General features: G+C 38.2%; 2 protein-coding genes across 5 annotated transcripts in view; one reads left to right on the top strand and one right to left on the bottom strand.

Moving 5' to 3' along the window:
• Window positions 1-21,399, top strand: part of CCDC146 (coiled-coil domain containing 146) — a 118,255-nt gene that overhangs the window by 29,734 nt on the left and 67,122 nt on the right. The window lies entirely within an intron of this gene.
• On the bottom strand, window positions 4,863-11,848 carry FGL2 (fibrinogen like 2). Its single transcript, XM_015069737.3, has 2 exons — window positions 11,080-11,848; window positions 4,863-8,596 (listed from the first exon to the last, which is right to left on the bottom strand). The coding sequence occupies exons 1-2, from the start codon at window positions 11,693-11,695 to the stop codon at window positions 7,890-7,892; spliced, it is 1,323 nt and encodes a 440-aa protein (XP_014925223.1). The 5' UTR covers window positions 11,696-11,848; the 3' UTR covers window positions 4,863-7,889.

Genomic DNA, 21,399 nt, shown 5'->3' with positions numbered 1-21,399 from the left:
GGGATAACTTTTGGAAAATGTTTTTGAAAGAAACAAGCCTTGAGATCATTAATGTCTCTAAAATAAAGAGTAAGGATACCTGGGTGGCTCAGTCAGTTACGTGTCTGACTTCGGCTCAGGTCATGATCTCACGATTCATGGGCTTCGAGCCCTGCATCAGGCTCTGTGCTGACAGCTCAGAGCCTGGAGCCTGCTTTGGATTCTGTGTCTCCCTCTCTTTTTGCCCCTCCTCTGCTCATGCTCTGCCCCTCTCTCTCTCAAAAGTAAATAATGAAAAAACAATTTTTAAATAAAGAGTAAAACCAGTCTCTGCTTAACTAAAGGTTTATAATCATAGCAAACTAGTACCCTAATGATTTAAAATGACCATACGTGATTACTCAGAGTTCAGCATTACACTGTTAACAAAGAACATTTTTGGTCTGTGGCCTAGTTCATAATTCTCTTGCTATATATATATATATATACACACACACATACACACACACACACATAAACACACCGTATCCTACATCACAGCACTCCAACTTCACAAGGTGCTGTGTCCCAGAAGGTGCACTATCTGAGACTTCAATAGGTGACCCTCCTCCCTTCTCTGTGAAGTGACAGCCTAAGTCACAAGCAATGATTTATAGAATACCATTTACAGAATACAGTATTCGCTTATAAGACATGTAGTAATTTGGGGCATATGGGTAGCTCAGTCAGTTAAGCATTTGACTCTTGATTTCAGCTCAGGTTATGATCTCACAGTTTGTGACTTTGAGCCCCTTGTCAGGCTCTGTGCTGACAGTGCAGAGCCTGCTTGGCACTCTCTCTCTCTCCCAATCTCTCTGCCCCTCCCTTGCTCTCTCTCTCTCTCTCAAAATAAATAAATAATAAACATTAAAAAAAAGACATCTAGTTTCTCAACAAAATACTGTTGCTGACAGAAGCAAGAAAAAGCACATCTAAATCTAAAATAATCTAGAGAAAGTTGTGATTCCAGTGGGAATAAATCTCTGCCCTCTCCATAAGGCAGCAGCCCTGTGACCTCTGAAAATGACCTAGTTCTAGGGTGGGCAGGGTGGGGGGAATGCAGCTGTGCTGGTTCCTCCTTATCTCCAACTTTTCTTCTGTGAAAGTCTTTGCTCCATGTACACTTACTAGGTTATCTCATTGAGGCCCATGATTGCCTTACCATCTACATTCTCGTATTTCTAAATATAGACCTGCATTTCTGAACCCTAGATATCTTCTCCGTACATCATGCTCTCAAAATGCCATCCGCTGGGATGGATTATCGATCTCTGAGCTTAGAATGTTCAAAACTGCTGATCGCCACCCCTCACCCCATGCCAGCTACCAGACACGTTCTCCCTGCAGCCTTCCCCACCTCAGTGAACAGCAGCTCCGTCCCTCACAGTTGCTCAGGCCAAAGTCCTGTCATTTTCTGTGATCCCTCTGATCTTTTCACCATCCACCCTCCCACCCCCTCTCAACGCCCCCCCCCACCCCCGCCCCCACCGATCTCTGGTCAGCAAATTCTGTCAGCTTTGCCTGCAGGACTTACTGCCCTGCAACCTCCGTGGTGCACATCTCTCTCCAAGATCATTGCAAACACTGTCAGATGACTGTTTGTGATTCAGTCGTATTCTCCACTTAACAACCAGAGTGGCCCTTTCCAAAGTGGGTGAGATCATGTACCTCCTCTAGTCAAAACCCTTAGGGCTTTTACCTATGTGGAGGAAAAGGCAGAATTCTTACCATGACTTTTAAGGTCTAGATGGTCTGGCAGCTGCCACACCACCCCAGCTCCCCAGATCTCATCTTCCAACCCCCCTCCGTCTTAGACTGTCTGCTTTTCCTACACTGGCCTCCTGGCGGACCCTAAAACAGGCCAAGCACCTTTGCACCTGATGCTCCTATGGCCTGGATATCTTCTCCCAGCTATCTGTCTGGCTCATTCTCTCATATCTTTAAGACTGTTCAAATGTCACCTCTTCAGGGAGGTCTCCCCAGACTGCCTATGTAAAATAGAATCCTTCCTCTCATACTCCTTATATCCCTTATCCTGTTTAATTTTTATGGCATTTTAATATATTGTTTATTTATTCATCTCCTCTGATAAGATATAAACTCCCTGACTACAGGGTTTTGGTAACTGATGTATCTCTGACTTCCTAAAACACATGGTATACACTCAGTAAATGCTTTTTTTTTTTTTAATGTTTATTTATTTTTGAGACAGAGAGAGACAGAGCATGAACGGGGGAGGGGCAGAGAGAGAGGGAGACACAGAACCGGAAGCAGGCTCCAGCCTCTGAGCCATCAGCCCAGAGCCCGACGAGGGGCTCGAACTCACAGACCGTGAGATCGTGACCTGAGCTGAAGTCGGATGCTTAACCGACTGAGCCACCCAGGCGCCCCAGTAAATGCTTTTTTGAATGAATTACACCTGAATCCACTTCAACATTTCTATCTCCACAAGGCTTTACTTTCCAAGACATTTCTGGCTTCTTTTTTTAGTTAGCATGAGCTGCTGTCGAAACTAGGTTTTCGTTAACTAATCAAATGAACTATTAGAAGCAAACACCTCTGCTCAAGCTAGCCCACAGAATCCAGAACTTCTGGTAAATATACCCATGTCAATAGATCCGGTCTCATCTGAAATTCTGTTTTTTGCTTCCTTAGTCAAGCAACCTCAAAATCTGTCCCCACATGTATTCCCCAGCTTTCTGCTGATAAAAATTCGCAAATTTGTATAAAGGCTTCTCCTCCAATTTGACATCATAATTTACATGAGAGTATGCCCTGGTTACAGGTCTGGAGAGGCTGAGGAGTGGGATGAAGGAGCCTCACGGAGAATAAGATCTCTTCCTCAGAAGAGAAAACAACACTCTTGCAACAGGATGAGCCTCCTCAGGGTGGGGAGAGGGGCCACTTCAAGGAGCAAAGGTGGCTCATTCACATTTGGGAATTCAGGGGAGTGAGTTCTCCAAGTATACCCAATTTCCCTCATTTCTATTCTCACTTCCAACTCTTCCCAATCAGTAAACAAAAGAAACCTGGCATAAATACGATTCAGTAGACATTGCATTTTGGCAAGACACAGGATGAAATTAGTTGGGATTCAGCCAACTGTCTTGTCACCTCTGGGGAGAGGGAGGAGATTGGAATTAAAGGTGGTCTAGAAAGGGGTCTTTAGTCTCATTGTAATTTTTTTAAATTAAACCATTCATGAATTTGGTATGATTAAAATTAATTTCAAAATTATAATATGGTATAAGAAGTATGAAAAAAACACTTTTTTTTCTTTAGGAACACGGGTAGAACAATCACGGTCTGTTCTGGTACTGCCATGCGTGGTATGGACCCAGAGGCACGGTCCCAGAACCCCTTCTAAGTTAGAGGTTTGCCAGTGTATGTATGTACCCAGTCTATAGTATATCTGATCCTCTCTTGCCAACTTTCCCCCTGGCTTCAACCACTTCTCACCTGTGTTCACAATCTCCCAAATCCTCAGATTTGACAGTATCTGCTCCTTCCCCAGTTATAACTCCAGCTTCCTCAGACTACAGCTCTCTTTGGTAACATATTTATGAACCACTTTGAATAACAACACTGTCACAAATTGGCTTTACATCCTAGCCAAACAGATTGATTTCAAGGTAGAACCCAGACAACTGTTGAATAATGTACATATAATAAGGAATATATAGGATGGTACAGGACCGAAGAAGAGGGGTACCAACCCCCTCCTAATGTTACCAGAACAGAATGCCTAAAAGAGATAACTATTTAGGAGAAGGGAGAGGAGGATGGGGAGAAGGTGATACATATATATGTTCTAGGTGCTTCGTATGTTATCCTCTCAATAACTCTATTGGGCAGATTCTACTGTTATCCATTTAAAAATTTTGTTTATTAAATGTTTTTATTTATTTTTTAGAGAGAGAGAGAGAGAGAGAGAGAGAGAGAGAGAACAGTGGGGGAGGGGCAGAGAGAGAGGGAGATGCAGAATCTGAAGCAGGCTCCAGGCTCCAAGCTGTCAGCACAGAACTCAACACGGGGCTTGAACTCACCAACTGGGAGATCATAACCTGAGCCGAGGTCAGATGCTTAACAACGGACTGAGCCACACAGGTGCCCCTACTGTTATCATTTTATAACTGAAAGAACCAAAGGAATGTGAGATTAAGTGTCCCGACTGTTATCCATTTTATAACTGAAAGAACCAAAGGACTGTGAGATTAAGTGACTGTGTTTGTGATCCCACAGCTTGCAGATGGTAGAGCTGAAATTCAAACCTAACAAGTCCAGCTTCTGAGTCCCTGCTCTAGATCACGAGCAGTAAGAAGACAAAACTCTGGTAGAGGATGGCCTTCTATCTAGACCAAGGGAACAGTATACACAGAATAATGAAAACTTCAGGGAATGTGGGGATTGTGCAAGAACAGGGGGTTTATTTGCTGGATTTATCATATAGGAAATGAGCAGTTGTTGGAAGGTTTTAAGCAGGGCAATAATATGATAACAACTGTATTTTTAAATAGTCTCTCTGACAGTGAAATGGAGGGTGGGTTGGAATAGATGGAAACTGGATGCATGGGTTACTCTGAGAAAGCATTTGCATTATCCAAAGGAGTTGATGAGGGCTGAGCCAGCAGGAATGTTAATGATGGAAAAAGATGGAGCTAAATGCTGCAAAACAAAACGGAAACTTTTGTATTTCAAAGGTGTCAACAGTATGCTGGAGGGAAGTGAGATAATGGTCTTCCTGTTAATGAAATAGAACTCATTAAAGTCTTCAAAAAGAGTCAAAGGTAAAGTCTAGTTAGGTGAACATTATGCAACTTTTCAGACAAGAGTAAATATATAAATATTATTTTACTAACAATATTTAATGTTTCCATATTGCAGAAATAAATAGATGTGAAGATTAAATCTTTTATAGGGTGGTTAAAAGACATGAGACATAAACTTATTTATACATAAGAGAAAAGAAGAACTCTAAATAAAAGCTTATCATGATGACATTACCCATCACTTTTACTTTTAAAACCTTTCCCTGGATAGCCACTCAAAAATAAGGACCAGCAAATTTTGTTACTAGAGTATCTTTTATACTTTGTATATTTAAGCTCTTTATTGGACAGATGTGTCATTCATTCATTTGAAGCATTACTGCCTATAGGAAAAATCTGATTTTTCTTCTTAGCAATGAGTGGATCAGTTTCACTTGGAATATCTTTTTTTTTTTAAGGACTTCTATTTTCACTTTATATTCTTGTTTTTTTTTTAAGGTTTATGTATTTTTGAGAGAGAGAGAGAGAGAGCACAAGCAGGGGAGGGGCAGAGACAGAAAGGGAGACACAGAATCCAGAGCAGGTTCCAGGCTCTGAGCTGTCAGCACAGAGCCCGACACAGGGCTTGAACTCACGGACCAGGAGATCATGACCTGAGCGGAAGTCGGAGGCTCAACCAACTGAGCCACCGAGGTGCCCCTCAGTTGGAATTTCTAAGGACTAGTTTTAGTCAACATTTTCAAAGAATGATAAAGTTTAGAAATAAAGTCTTATTAAGATAACAAATATTAGCCTTTAAAATGGAACCAATTTGTTAATAATCAATCCACATTTGTGAACATTAGCACATATTAGTGAATAAATATGTTAAAGCAAAACGCTCTTTCAGATATAATCTATTTCCATCAACATGTTAAAGATTAGCAAAGTATAAAATATATTTTATAAATGACATGAAATGATAAAGTATAAAATATATTTTATAAATGACATGAAATGATTTCAAGAAGGAATTTCTATGTCACAGAATTTTTTATTGGAAAAGTGTCATAAAAGTATAATAGAAAATAAAATTTGATCCTTTGAAATAAGTGGAAAGATAAAAGGCAGCTTTTGAGTATTTACATGGATTAATGGATTATTTGGCAAATCTTCTGAAATGATAATCTCATTCCCATTATATCAGTGGATACTCACTTTATGAGCTATTTTTCTTTAGAACTGTGTTTTGCACAGAGTCCGTATATTTTCCTTTTTTCAGTGTGAGAAATAGAAGTTTGAGAGGATCAGATCCTGCTTCATGAGTCCATTTTTGATCATGGGAATTGACTTAAACTTATGCGTATATCAACAATTACAGATAGTAAATGAAAATTCTCTTATGTGAAATAAATACATTGTATAAAATAAAAATCTTCTTAATCTTTTTTTAAAAAAACAAAAAAGAATAAAAGTGTAAATCAGTTACATTTACATCTGTTATACTATTGAGTAGATATGAAGCTTTTGAAATGTACCATGATATTTTGTATTTTGGCTGTCACAATTCTCTTTGCATTTCTCTTGCCTTAATACTTTAATAGTATTCATAATAACTTAATTTTCATCATGTGTACCTGAAAACTTTGTATGTCATATATTTTTAAGAGTATCTTGCTTCTTTTTGGTTAGAATTTTCTATAAAGGGCAATATTTGAAAAAGTTACTTTGTTTCCTAAAGCTACTATCCTTCTTAATTATTTTCCAATTATGAGTAAAGTTGCATCTTTTTGAGTATATTTTGAGTTACTGTGGTAGAAACAAACTAGAAATTAAAGACTGAATACATTTCTATGGCTCACATACAGTATAGTGTATTGTTTCAAATTTTATTCTAGAGTATATTTTAAATGTTCAACAGAATACCACTGTTCTCTCTGAAATGATCCCTTTTTTACTATGATTAAATTTAACACACTATTTTTTTAATAATCTTTAAAAAATGGTCTGCACTCCAGAATTAGTGAATTATAAAAGCTTCATATATTTTAGTTTGGTTAAAAAAATAAACACCTGTATTTAAATTTTCTGATAAAAATATAAGCAATACACCAGTTAGGGTTGAGATATACATAATATTTGAACTACTATTCTATATATATCAAAATACATATGTCTTATAAAACTTAGCTTTCTATGAAGTGAATCACTTAATGAAAATATTGCTTTGGATATAAATGCTTTGGCCCTCAGAGTAATCTAGTCTATAAATAAATGCTTCATTCCCCACCCACACCTACCCTTCCAAAAGAAAGCCTACCAGTAGTCATGCACAGTAATGAGCAATCTTAAATTAAAAACTGTTGTGCAATCAAAGCAAAGGAAGCTAATTTTTATAGTAAAGCAGTTTTAACCATCCAACACCTAAAGAGTTATCAACTGTGAATTAATAACCTTTAAATCATGGTCTTTAAGGTTGAATTAATTTTCTGAATGCTTTTAGGAGTGACATTATGCTACCACCAAAATATTTTAAATGACAAATATTTTACATTTCACAAATAGTACATGAACAGGTTTAATTACATGTATTTCCCTTTGTCTGGGAGCTGAAATGCTGTAGGGTCTTCCTGACCCAAAAGAAATGCCATAAATTGAGAAGGTTTATCTCAGAATGAGGATTAAAGTATTTAGAGACATAAATAGCCAATAACTGACTATAGCCTGAAAAAAAGGTATTTAAGTCACAATCAAAATACAGATTACTTGTGTAAAAATCCAGCCTGCTAAATAAACAATGATTTCATAATTATAGCAAGTAACATAAGTAAATAGAAAATCTTTCAATTAATAGAAATTAAGGGAATCATAAATCTAATGTGTAATTCTCAACACTCCCAATTGCTTTGCAAATATTCATCTGGATAACAGTATAACAGCAACAAAAGACGCCTATAAAATGTGTGCTTTTTCCGCTTTATTTCAAATGCTGTGTAGCATAAGAACCTATTCCTAGAGATAAATTTTTAGTCATAGTAAAGGAGTATAAAACATATTCCAAAGTGCTCAAGGAATTAATTGCCGTATTAGGTAATAAATACCCAGAGGAATGAGTTTAGTGATTTATGGCTTAAAGTGCTTGGGTCTCATCATCATTTTAGCCTCTTTGAAGGAGGACTTGTAGCCACCAGGGTGTGCCTCAGTTATACCAGGCCAGGTGCCCCAGAAAATCCCATTACGGACACCTCTATATTTTTGGTGATAATATTTGCCATTTAAGTTTGCAGAAAGACATGCATCAAACCACCAGCCTGAACTGTAATAGAGCCCACAGTTCCCAGAGGGATACCGATCATTGTCTCTATCTGGGGTGGTGAAATACTTCAGATCATGGTTGTAATGTTTACTGAAATGTAAGGCATCTCCAGCTGTGCCGTTATAATTACCGATGTGCAAACGGTATTTGAGAAACTCGTTGGCCACGTAAAATTGATCATACAAGGCATAGAGTTTGACACCATTAAAGTCTTCAAGATCAATTCTTAGAATCATTTCTTTACTTTTGGTCAAAAGATGAATTTTATCGTTCCCCAGCCAAAATTCTCTTCTGAGGTTCCCAAAGCCTACTTTGTAGTCTTGCCATGTTCTGGTGAAGTTGGTACTTCCATCGAGACGTGCCTGCAGCACTGTCCAGCCTCCCCCCATGGTCTCCATGTCACAATAAACTTCGAAGCTACTGTTTTTGGGATCCGGTGTGACTCTGTAGGTCTCACTGCTTCTTTTGCCTATTGTGTAGTAGTCAGAGCAATCTTTATATATTAGATGTTGAACTGAAGGGGGAAGAAGAGAAAGACATTGGATTTTGTTACTAAAAATGATGCATATGAAGAATTCTTTATATGTACAAAAGCAGTTTGATAATTTAGTCAGTGGTGTTCATGAAACCTTGTTCTGCAAAACTTACTTGAACCTGTTTAGCAAATGTTTATTAAAGCCTCAGAATAAGAACTTGGTGCTATAAAGCAGACAAGGCTGTCCAACATACTCTTGGTTGGTAATAATAGTAACAATGTTCACAAAAAACAACAACGAAGTCAATAAAATAGTTTTGGTAATTTAGTAATACTTAGTGAGTGCTACTTATGTGTTCTAGGCATTCTGCCAAAGACTTGATAACATTTTCACACCTAGTCTGCACGTTGACCTTATGATGTAGGTATTATTTCCAGTCTGCAGGTGAGGATACTTAGTTAGGGTCAAAGAGAACCAGTGGCTTGGTCAACTTCACAGAAGCATTAAGTGGTAGAGCCAAGACATGTACTGAGATCTGGCTGGCTGTAAAGCTTGTTCTTGTAACTACTGCATTCCTTGGTCCTAAAGGTCAGATGCTTCCAACCCTTCTAGAACTGCATTCCATGTTTACAGAAGAAGCAGAGTTTCTATTTCCTTTCACCTAACGGGGCTGATATCCTCTTCTGCCAGAAAGTTTTATAGGATATGTTCCAAATTATGTATTAAAATTCTAATGTACAGACTTGATCATAAATTCATATTTATTTTACTTTCTTGACAACTAAATTAAGAAGCTCAAGTAAAAAAAGATTTTTTTTCAATAATATACCAATATCCTTTTTTTAATGCTTCCACACATACGTTTGCAAACACTTTTCTCTTTCCAGTATTTTATTTAAATTCAAGTTAGTTAATGTATAGTGTAGTTTGGTTTCTGCAGAATTTAGTGAGTCATCGCTTACACACAACACCCAGTGCTCATCACAACATGTACCCTCCTTAATGCCCAGCACTCATTTAGCCCATCTCCCCACCTCCCCTCCAGCAACCCTCAGTTTGTTCTCTGCAGTTAAGAGAGAACTTATGGTTTGCCTCCCTCTCTCTTTTTGCCTTATATTTTTCCTTCCCTTCCCCTATGTTCATCTGTTGTTGCTTAAATTCTACATATAAGTGAGATCATATGGTATTTGTCTTTATTTGACTAACTTATTTCACTTAGCATCATACTCTCTATACCAACATTCTTATTCTGAATTTATTATCTGGAACGTATTTAGCCAGTGTTTCACATGTTTGGTTTCTAGAAAAGAACAACAGGTGGTTATGTTCAGGATGGTTCTGTAGGAATCAAATACAGGTATTTACTCTTAGATAATTTTTATAAGGATTTGGGCCAGATAAAGTAAGTTACTACTCAAATCAAAACAAAATCTGTTCATGTGTATTTAGAACTCAAAGTATTTCAACATTTCCCCTAAACTCTTAGTATAAAAATAGACGGTAGAATTTTGTTCATATCATTACAAGCTGCCATGCAGCAGCAAATCTAGTGTGCACCCAGGGATGTCACCTAAGATGTGAACTTCTGCCTTGCCATTCAGGGTATGTTCAGATACGGGCTGACAGGAGTATTAGCAACAGTGGTTCTTGAAAGCCCCACCTTCAGATCCCTAGCAGATTCCTTGGGGATGGAGCACACATGAGGTGCTTGTTCCAAATGAATGTGATCTCCATCCAGGCACCATATCCCTTCAACCTTACATGCATGGTAAGTGGAGGTCCTAATGCAGAGATGGCTTTCCAAAGTGTAACAAGACCATCAGCAGCAGTGAATCAGGTGGAAAGCCAGCACTTGGAGGAACCAGTGCCACAGCTAGAAGTTTGTGGGCACAGTAGGTAACTAAGTTTGTGGTCTTCTGTCATGCCAAAACTCTCCCCTTAAAATGTTTTTGTGCCACTCAAAGAAAAAGTTTTGCACACACATGAAGCCATATAGCTGCTTTTATTCCATTTATAAAATCTCCTGTTTTCACTAGATATTTGGGATTATGATTGGCAGATAAGTTAAAATCTTGCAAAGATTTCCTGTGGCCACATGAGAGGAGCAGTCAGCCAACCACAGGAAACTGACTTCCAATGAACAAAGCACAGCTGGAAATACTGCCTTATCTGTGTTGTCTTCAAACACTTCAATGAGGAGAAAGATAAGTGAAATGCAGTAAAATATTAAGAAATAATATCTCTCTACTTTGGTTTGTGTGTAGCTCTGGCATTAACAAACAAGATCTTTGAAATTGAAAGTGCTTTCTAATGGATACAGAATTATGATTTTTGTAATTAAGTTTTGTTTCTGTGGTCACATTTGCAAAGATATTAGTTTTTCCTGTACTACCTTGATGAATAAAAGGCTTAATTTCTTTCATCTGTCCTTTGTCTAACTTCTTTGCAAAAGTTAATGATTATAGATCCTGTCTAGCTATATAATATTCATGAACAGATGGTAAGAAGACATTATACATACCTGGACGTGACTGTATTTCTTCTTGATTGGGACACTTAGATGAACACTTGCCATCCAAACTATTGACTACAAATGTTAGATTTGCCACTTTGCTGTCAACATAATTTTCTATGTTGTTCATATTTACAAGGTTGAGCTTCTCCAGGCGACCCTGAAGCACATCGATCTCCTCCTTTGCATTCTTTAGGTCAGAGGACAGCTTGTTAACCTCACTCTCTAATTCTCGAACTCTGTTGTCATCTGCTTCTCCTAGCGCTCCTGGGCTAGGTAACAGCCGTCCATTTCTGCCCGGGTCTCGGCTGTCGTCAGCTTGCAGTTTGCAGTCTTGGCAAGATTTCTTGAGGCTATTTACCATTTCCTTGAGGTTCTGGACTTCCTTGAACACCTCCTCGATCCTGCCGAACTGCTTCGGGAGCTGAATGGTCAGTGGCGGCAGGCTCACCTGGTAGGGGCATTCGCTCCCCTCCTCGCATTTCCCTCTGCTTTCTAGTCTCACTGGGCAGGCATCCTTGGCCATTTCATCTTTAACTTCCTCCGTTTCATTGTTCGCCACAACCAAAACGCCATAAGCCGCAAGGACAGCCGAGCTCAGCCCCCACCAGTTGGCTAGCTTCATCGTTGCTCGGCGGCGGCGGTGGCCCTCACCCCAGCAGGGACGCGTGCGGGCCGGCGCTGTTTTAATAGCCGCAGCTGCCTGCCTGAGTCAGGTTTTCTGTGTTCTCAGAAAAGGGCGGGAGCGCTTGCATCACCAGTTTCAGAATCACAGAGGAAGAGGAGACTGTCCTCTTTACACGCAGCTTGCCAAAACCTGTTATTTATTCTCAAAATAATACGCATCAGAATTACTGTGGTTGCCTGGGTGTACAGATTCCTCAAGTTTCACTTTTACCATTTAGTTTATGAAGCACCAGAAAAATCTTGGATTTCAAAATAATTATGCTTGAAATAAATTGTACTAACGCCCCTGGAAAAACTAGCTTTTAAAGATAAAAAAAATTAATGTGCTAGTTACCCAGACTGAAGAACAGAAAGTTTACAAAAATGGAAATGGTCTTTTTTTCCTTTGTAGAATGGGGTGAGTCATCGGGGATTCTGTATATTCTTCATGTTGGAGTTTCAGGTGAAATGCTAAGCACTTAAATTTTTTTGTTAATATGGCAAAAAGTGCAGCTTTCAGACTCATGCCATGCACTTTTGTTTCATCTATTTGAAAAACAGAAGAAAACTGGTAGAAAGGGGTTACTTTCTATTCCTTTGGCCGTAGCCTAGCGTAGTAGAAATGTCTACATGACAAAAGGTACATCATTGCCTTTCATCAAAACTAGCAGCCTCCTGCTTTCCTTCACCACGTTTGTGATTATATTCTACAGTTGCCCACGTGTGAATCTTTGAACTTTTCTTGGCTCTGTTCAGATTCTCCCTCTGTCCCCGGCATCTCTGCCTCCTCTTCCCACTGACAACCATGCCACGGTTGTTCCTCCCACGGTGGGTTCCTCCACCTGGTCTCTATGCCACTTGCTCTAGCACTGCCCTGCCCACTTGTCAGACTTATGCCTTTTCAGACTTTCCTTGGTTTAAACCTTTTATCAATTTTCAACCTTTTCTCCTCAGAGGCTGAGAGGCAGGAAGGAGGGAACAGTTTCAGTGGGAGAAACCACCTCCTTTTTAGATGTTTTGCATACTGGCATCTCATATAAGGTTTCTTACTTTAAAAAGGATATTTTTTGCCTTAAAAATAATTTCAAAAATAACTGACATGGATAAAAATCTAGATTCTTTATTGTGTTTTAAGGTACTCTGTAATCTATCTCATAGTTATTTCCTTAATTTGATTTCCTATGACTTTTCTATATATCCCCTTCATTCCAGCCAGATACCCTAGTCACCCTAACTATTTATCTTCTGTAAGTGTGTCAGGCTCACTTTACACTTTGGCGATTATGTTTATTCCTGAATACTTGGAAGACATGGATTCTAGCCCTGGATCTACCTGCTCTTGAATATACAGATCATTAACTTCACTGAGATTTGGTTCCTGTGCTGTGAAGGAGATATTTGGCTATTATTCCCTCATACAAGAATGATAGTTATAAAAACTTTGAGTGAAATGTTAAGGGAAAAGAATGCATTTAAGCATAACATTCTTTCCAGACAAATTTATCAAACACGTTTTATACACCTTATGCCTCATTTTTCCCCATCTTCTTCCAGGTTTTTAAAAAAATTAAGTTTGTTTTCTCTTCATTCCATTCAACATAGTCAAACCAATTTAGGCAAAATTTTTTTAACCTTCTAAGAACATCTAATTAATCTCTTAATTTCATTTTTCTCTCCTCACCCGCTTTTAAGCTCTGACACTCCCATGTTGTGAGGGGAGAAATAAATGAATGAATAGATAATTTTAAAAGAAAGAGAATAATGATAATATAGATAATATATAAAAATATTTTATAAATTAGAAATATATAGGAATAATATTTAGTTTAAGGTACATTATTTTTTATAAATGCCCTTATCTGGTTAGGGATACAATCGATATATTTAGCCAATTACTTATTAAGGATCTTCTATACATTCAGTGCTCTACTAGATTGTATATAAAATGCATGCCATGGCCTCATCCATTTAATCATTTATTCATTCATCCACCACCCACCCATTCATCCAACTATTCATTCATCCCTCCATCCATCCCTCCCTCCATCCATTCATCCCTCCATCCATCCCTCCATCCTTCCCTCCATCCCTCCATCATATTAACTGAGCATCCTCTACATGCAAGACACCATTTGAGGCACTTAGACTATGCTAGTGATCAAATCAAAAAAAATTCCTTTTTCCTTCTTAGGCAGGGGTGTTGAGGAGCTTGTATTTTCTTCATGTTGGACTTTGAAGTAAATTATAAGCACTTTTAAAAGTTTCTGGGAGGCCTGAACGGCCCAGTTGGTTAAGCGTCCAACTCTTGATTTCTGCTCAGGTCATGATCTCATGCTTCGTAAGATCGAGCCCCACATTGGGCTCTGCACTGACAGCATGGAGCTTGCTTGAGATTGTCTCTCTCCCTCTCTCTCTACCCCTCCCCTGCTCACACACTTGCATGTTCTCTCTCTCTCTCTCTTAGAATAAATAAATAAACTTTCAAAAAAAAGTTTCTGAATCTAATAAAAGTGCAGCTTTCTGACTCTTGCAGTGGGCTTTTGTTTCATCTGTTTGAATTGGAGATTTGCTTTTCAAGCATCGCTGCTGATTCTTGGGCCCTGCGCCCCACCCCCACCCCAGCCAAGCGCCAGTGGCACATTCCACCTAAAAAGCTTGGACCTTCTGTGGGAACTGGCTCCTTCAGGACCCGTAAAAAAATTCCCCAAATAGAGGTACTGATTTACTGATCAGTTCTCATTGACACTGGCAGGTGATCCTCTGCGTTCTCAGTTTAAAACATCACTGGTCACTTACTGCAGGAAGACACTAGGTGACTACAACATGACAGAGGTTCAACCTGCCTAGTGAGTCTATAACCCATGGGGCCAGAGAGTATGCGCTACAATTATGCGAGAACGTTCACTAATACTATCTCGCTGCCTCCTCCCATCTCTGCAGTTATTAAGTGCACTTGCAGATGAGCAAAGAAAGGACTCAAAGCCTGTTTTATAGTTTTTAAGAACCTGGAGCTTACTCCAAAGTTCATGTGTTTTCTCCTATGCCACACTGCCATGTAGGGGGAAAGAATAACACTGGGAGGTACATTAGTACCACGTTGTGGGAACCTGGTGCTTCATCACTGCTTAGATCAATGGGGAGCCACTGAAGGTTTCTGAGCAAGGGAATACTGTAATGAGTTAAGTACTTTAGAGAAATTAATCTATCAGTGCAATACTCGATGCACTGGAAAGGGAAAGTTTAGGCAAGGAGAGCAGTTTAGAGGCCATTTTTATAGTTCAAGCCATTGTTTCCCAAAGTGTGTTTTCTGGAATGTGAATAACTAGATGTTGATGAATGTAATATGAAAATAGAGCCCCAGGACAAGCGGTTCTGAGAAATATCAGTCATACACTAAAGTGTATTATAGCTGGTCAAGAGAAAAGTGATGTATGCTGCATTTGTCAAATGTTAGTTAACAGTAGGAACCTTACCCCCCACCCCAGGTCCATTCTTAGGAATGAATCTTCGACTAGAAACCAGTAGGAAATGGGAGTTCTAGATGAGAGGTATTAGTGTGATGGCAGGAGGGGTGGTCAAGGCATTGCAGACATTATTTCCAAGCAGTGATAGAAGCCATGAGAGCTTATAACTGATCAGAAGTGGGGGGGAGAAGGAGAACTATGAAATACGACTCTGGTTGAAGTTAAGTAATGTGGCAATGACAACTGGAAGGGAGCAGTAGATTGGGGAGAGTGTAGAAGTATTACTTCTGTTTGGAATACATTGACAAGACATTAATTAGAGACATCTACCAAACAGTTGGACATCTAGGTATGAAATCATCACAGAATAAATGTGGGTATCAGTTTGAAACCACAGATACCGAAAGGATGGTTAAAGAAACAGGACAGGAACCAGAAGAGTGCAGTGTCGTGAAGACCAGGAGAGAGGCTTTCAAGAAGGCAGCTAGCTATCAGATAATCAAAAGCTAGAAAAACTTTTGTCCAATCCTATGGAATTCCCACCATCTGACCTTGACCTTTTGCCTCCTCCCTTTTGCTGGAAAGTCTTCCTGGATTTTCTCATGCCCAGTCTGCCCCGACTCGAATATCACCTCTCATTCTCCACAGCAGCATCAGAATCTTCCCTCCAACCCCACATCTGTCCTCAACCCAGAACTGACAAATGATGCCCATTTTTCAAATCTAAACAAATTATTTAGCACCGACATATGGTGGGGTTTCTATTCAGACTTCTTTAGTGTTGTCTTATTCAAAGTATATTCAAGGGAGGATCTGCATTTACTGTATTTGGATCAGATTTCAAAAGTAAATTTCCATTTCCTATAATACGGTTTTTTTTAAGGGAACACTTTGATTCTATTTGTACCAAAGGAATAGAATGACAATCATTATTTATAGCATTGAGATATTTTCACTGATACTACATGTATTAACATATTTGTAGTTTCTTATGTATTAAATTCAAGGGCCTTTGATTATTCTTTAGGGAATACATGTTTTTATGATAAGAAATGTTTAAACATTCACTTTTGAAAGTACTTGATTTGAAATGTCAACAGTAAGTAATGTTTATTTTAATATTCTTTTGGGGTCTTAGTCCTTGTTCATTATAAATTTCACAGAACTTTAAAACAAAGCCCTAATTTCAGCAACCCATAGAGAGATCAAGAATTGCCTGATTTTGGTTAAAACTAGAATAAGAGTTGATAGTTTCTTTGGTCTGTCTTGCAAGTACCTCACTAGCATAGATGCAGACTAGAAATCCCTCTAGTATGGACCTACCATGAAAGATCCATTATGTGAATTCTTAAGGGTTCTGGTTCAAAAGAAATATAGGGCATAAACAAACAAGGGTCCACTCTTTATAAGGCTACAGAATATATACAGTTATCTGATGTGCTAATGGCCCAGATCTTCAGTGGGGTATTCAGGGCTCCTCGGGCTAGAATTTTATGAAACTATAATATTCCATGGAAGTTTTGAGATATCCATCAGTTGACATCTATCAACAGTATCTCTTTTTACCATATACCACCCACCAAGCCAGGGATCATAAAGGATTGAAGAGATCCATGGGGCATGACATCTAATTTTGCTGTCATCTAATTTCCAGACACTTAGGAAACTTCATATAACCAATGTTGGAGAAACAAAATGTATTTATTTTTATTTCTATATTGAAAATACATCTTGTTTCTTTTCATATTCCTGAAACAAAACAAACAATAAAAGCATGGTAAAGAAATCATGAAAATCAAATTATGTCTCCCTCCTCCCCCAGTTGTGGCTTTCTGCATCTTCTCTTTGTCTCCCATTATTTCTAGTAGTTACGTCCTACAAAGTCACTGTTCCCAGGGGACATACTAGGTTTTCTGTGAACCTCTAGTCATGGTACTTTTGTCAAGCCATCAATACGTAACCTTTTTTTAAACATGTTTCTGTTTAAAAACATCTTCTTTCATATTGTTGATTCATTAACATGGAACTCATGACCAACAGAACTATAATTCACACCTGAAGGACTCTTATCTAACACATGTATTTTCTCTGTAAGACATATCACAACCTTCTTGTACTTAAGAACAGTAGGCAGCACTTCAGCACTAAGCTTAGGAGCACAAAAGTGTGAAAAAACATGACACTTAGGGGTGGGTGCCTGGGAGGCTCACTTAAGCATCCAACTTCGGCTCAAGTCATGATCTCGCCATCTGTGAGTTCGAGCCCCACACCGGGCTCTGGGCTGACAGATCAGAGCCTGGAGCCTGCTTTGGATTCTGTGTGTGTGTGTGTGTGTGTGTGTGTGTGTGTGTGTGTGTGTGTCAAAAAATAAACATTAAAAAAAATTAAAAAACGAAAACAAGAAAGAAAACAAAAGGTGACACTTAGACCACCGAAAGGATTCTGTTTACACCATGAGAGCTGAAGCAAGACAGCAGAGCTTCACCATTCTAGGGATGTCTGCAAATGATCCCCAAAAGCCACATGTATTATCTGGAGGTTACAAACAAATTTTAATGAGTAGGTGAATTTGCAAATACGCTATCCACGAATAATGAGGACTGACTGTATACTGCTACAAAATCCAGAGCTTTAAATCCTTGGAAATGTCTGTACATTCATTCTAAGCTAAGAAGGTTAATTTGGTATTACCTGTTTCAGGTATTACCTTGCTTCCCTTGGGTTATTGTTTTTTGTCTTTATTTGGCATTTAAAAATAATATTTAAATTTTTATATAACATATTACATGTATAAACATACATCACATGTATGTGTTGTGTTTTATATATATATATCATGTTATTAGATAATGTATATAAGTTGAATCATAAAATTTAGTTTAAAGATTTATTTTATTTAGTTTTTAATGTTTTTATTTGTTTTTGAGAGAGAGAGACACCACAAACAGAGGAGGGGCAGAGAGAGACAGAGACACAGAATTCAAAGCAGGCTCCAGGTTCTGAGCTGTCAGCACAGAGCCTGATGTGGGGCACGAACTCATGAGTTGCAAGATTGTGACCTGAGCTCAAGACAGATGCTTAACTGGCTAAGCCACCTAGGCGCCCCAAGGATTTAGTTTAATATTTTAGTTCATTCATCAGAATAGTGTGCATCTTAAATAATTAAATCATTATGGGAAAATGAAGATATTAAACTAATTCCACACTAACTGAACAATTTCATGCTGAATACATGTCTTTTAAATGTCTACCTTTACTCTGAGACTCATTTTTGAAAGAACTCAAGTTTATCTGATGAAATATATGACAACACATGAACTCTCTCAATAAAGGTTAACTTAAAGGTGTCTTGTATGGTGCTAGTAAGTAAAGAAAATTTATGAAATGGATTAAAGGTTGTATATAGTACATATTGAAACACTGACAGTTCATCCAAGTTCTTTGGAAATCTTTTTATGCATTTACAATATAGCATTCTAAGGTACAGCATTATGTTATTTAGTTTATTTCTTTTTCTGCTTCTAGTTTGATAATATCTGTGATTTGAGTCATTTCCTGTTCTTTTCAGTGAAAATCTTTCAGGGTAGAAGAAACTACTTCTAGATCATTATCAACAGATGTAAAATTGCTTGTCCCTTATTTTGTTTATTTTTAAGTATCCACTATTATTTATCACAGCTTTCCTTTGCTTGTGTATTTAATACAAAGTTGTTTTGACTATGTTTGTATGTACAAAAGATAGGCATGTGTTTTGACAACTGATACAAAGTTTAGCTGCAACAATTGCTTATACACAAAAAGATGAAAAAACAGGCATAGAAGTTGTCAGTCACATATAAATTTAAACTAAATTTTCATTCATTACTGTGATCATCTCAAAAATAGCATGTCATGATACAGTGAAAAGAACCTTAGGATGGTAGTTATGGAACTCGTGTTCTTAGGGAGGAAGCTTCTGCTTTCTTGCCACTTAAGTGGGCTTTCATTTCCAAGTCTGTAATATGAGAAAGTCAAGTTAGGGATCACTAAGGCCCTTTTCAGCTGTACTAGTTTATGATTCTAAATGTTGTTCATCAGAAGCCATATAATAGGAAAGCAAATCATTAAAATATAAACCTAAGTACAGAGCATCCTTTAATTAAATCACTAATTACGATGGAAAACTATGAAGATCTGTTTCGTTTTAGCTATTCATCCAATGAATACTTATTTTGCATTTATGGAACCATGCTCTCTACTGGGCCCTAGGGATAATAAGGGTGAAAAAACAGACACTTCCTTACTTGGTGGAGCTTTAACCTGAAGAATATGTTCCAAGCCAGAGCCAGCCTTGGACAGAGGCAATGTGTTTGGCCTTAGAACATACTTGCCTTTTCTGAATCCCACCCCCCCCCCCAATCCCTCTCACTATGCCATAGCACTGGCCTCTCCTTTTGCTACTCCTGAGATGGCCATTTTTCAAGTCATTTTTTCCAAATTAGACCACAAAGGTTGTATAGTGTCTGTAAATAACCACTGCTACCTTGGATATATGCTGTCTAGGTAGAGAAAAGAGCTTCCTGTTTGTCCCCTTTATTAGGCTTATTTCTTTGCTTCTTAACCCATCTCCCTAACTACCACCACTCCAAAATCTTCTGTGTACCAAGCAGAAAAAGTGTTTAGAACAAAGAGGGTTTTAGAAAGAAAACCATACCCCATACAAATAGCACATGTAGCTTCCCTAGGTCTAAAACTTATTTAATGACTGTAGGGTTTATCAATTCAATAAATTATAAATTCTTCAGAATGCACAGAATAGATATAATCGTAGCACTGAAAATATAAAAGCACAAGAGGTAAATATATTAAAACTTTCTGCTTTTTACATTTGCTCCTCTCCTATTTTTTCCCCTCCTTTTTATATCTTTGCTTCTGTAGTGTGAAGCAGTGGGGGTAAGAAGAGGGAAACAGCTATGGATTGGGGGATTTGACTTTTCTCCTTTCTAGGGCAGGCACCAGAAGAGGAGCCTGGCCTGACTTGGAGAATCTTGGCCAAGTTTAAGTTGCTCTTCCTCCCTGCTCCACAAATAGCTAACATCTGCTGCTTATTATGTGCTCATCTTCTATAATTTTCCCCTCTAATTCCCACCCAAACATAGAAGACAGAAATATAGTGTCGTGGAATAAAGTGGAGCTTTGAGAGACGGAGGTGGTGGGATAAAGATGACAGAGACAAAGAAACAGAAAAAAAGACTAGAGTGGGGGATGAAGAGAGAGAAATTGCATCATGGTGGGATCTTTTGTTTAATGTATCACAATATTTCGTTCAATGAAGATTATTAAATCCACATGTAAAGCTAATTTTACAGGATTTTCCTTTCTGGAGTGGATACTGAGAGAACAAATAGGATACGGTTGGAATCAGAGCATTAGGGCCTCATGATTGAACACCTCCTCCATCATTTTGACAGTGGGCAGGCGTGTCAGTAGTTGCTCCAGATTACATTGTTATGATGCCCATCCGCAAAGTTAAATAAACTTTTAAGACATACGAGTTCCAAACAGCTTAACCTAACAAACAGTGTGAGCTTTTAGTCAGCATATCCAACTTCCAAATGTTTAAAGGAGTTTTGTTGTGGAAGTGTTTGCTTTCATAACAACTTAATTCCTTGTAATTTCTTGAGTTTTTCCTATTTTGGAACACCTGTACTACAGCAAATAGCAAAATAGCATTGTCAGGGGGAAGGTGCATATACTAAATATATACTCCAGCAATTGATATAGAATATTTAGAACAAATAGTGTTTAGTGTTTACTAGAGGAACTTTAATATTAAACTGCTGTTGCAAGCTTTTCACCGTGCCACAAAACCTCAGGAAATGACGTTTCATGTTATCAAGACCAATGCCTTCATTTTACAGATGAGTGAACAGGTCTAGGAAAAGCTAAATGATCTGTCCAAACCCGACCAAGGCTGCTCAGGTCTTCCAATTTCCCAACTAGCTATTCCAGCAAATTCTGGATTGATGTGTATAGTACTCTTAATTTGTCATTAGATTATAGAAAAATGCCACTAAAATATAGTTTACCCATATTAAAACTTTCCTAGTACAATGCTGCTGGGATTTTAGAAAGCAATATGGTTTCTTCAGGTCTTTCAAAAGAATTGGGAATTCCCATATGTGCTATTCACATGCCTTGCTGGGCATGAAAATGATTC

Source organism: Acinonyx jubatus, chromosome A2, assembly GCF_027475565.1.
Source record: "Acinonyx jubatus isolate Ajub_Pintada_27869175 chromosome A2, VMU_Ajub_asm_v1.0, whole genome shotgun sequence".
Lineage (NCBI taxonomy): Eukaryota > Metazoa > Chordata > Mammalia > Carnivora > Felidae > Acinonyx > Acinonyx jubatus.
Note: the sequence above shows the minus strand (reverse complement) of the source record. Positions and strands in the feature narration are given on the sequence as shown.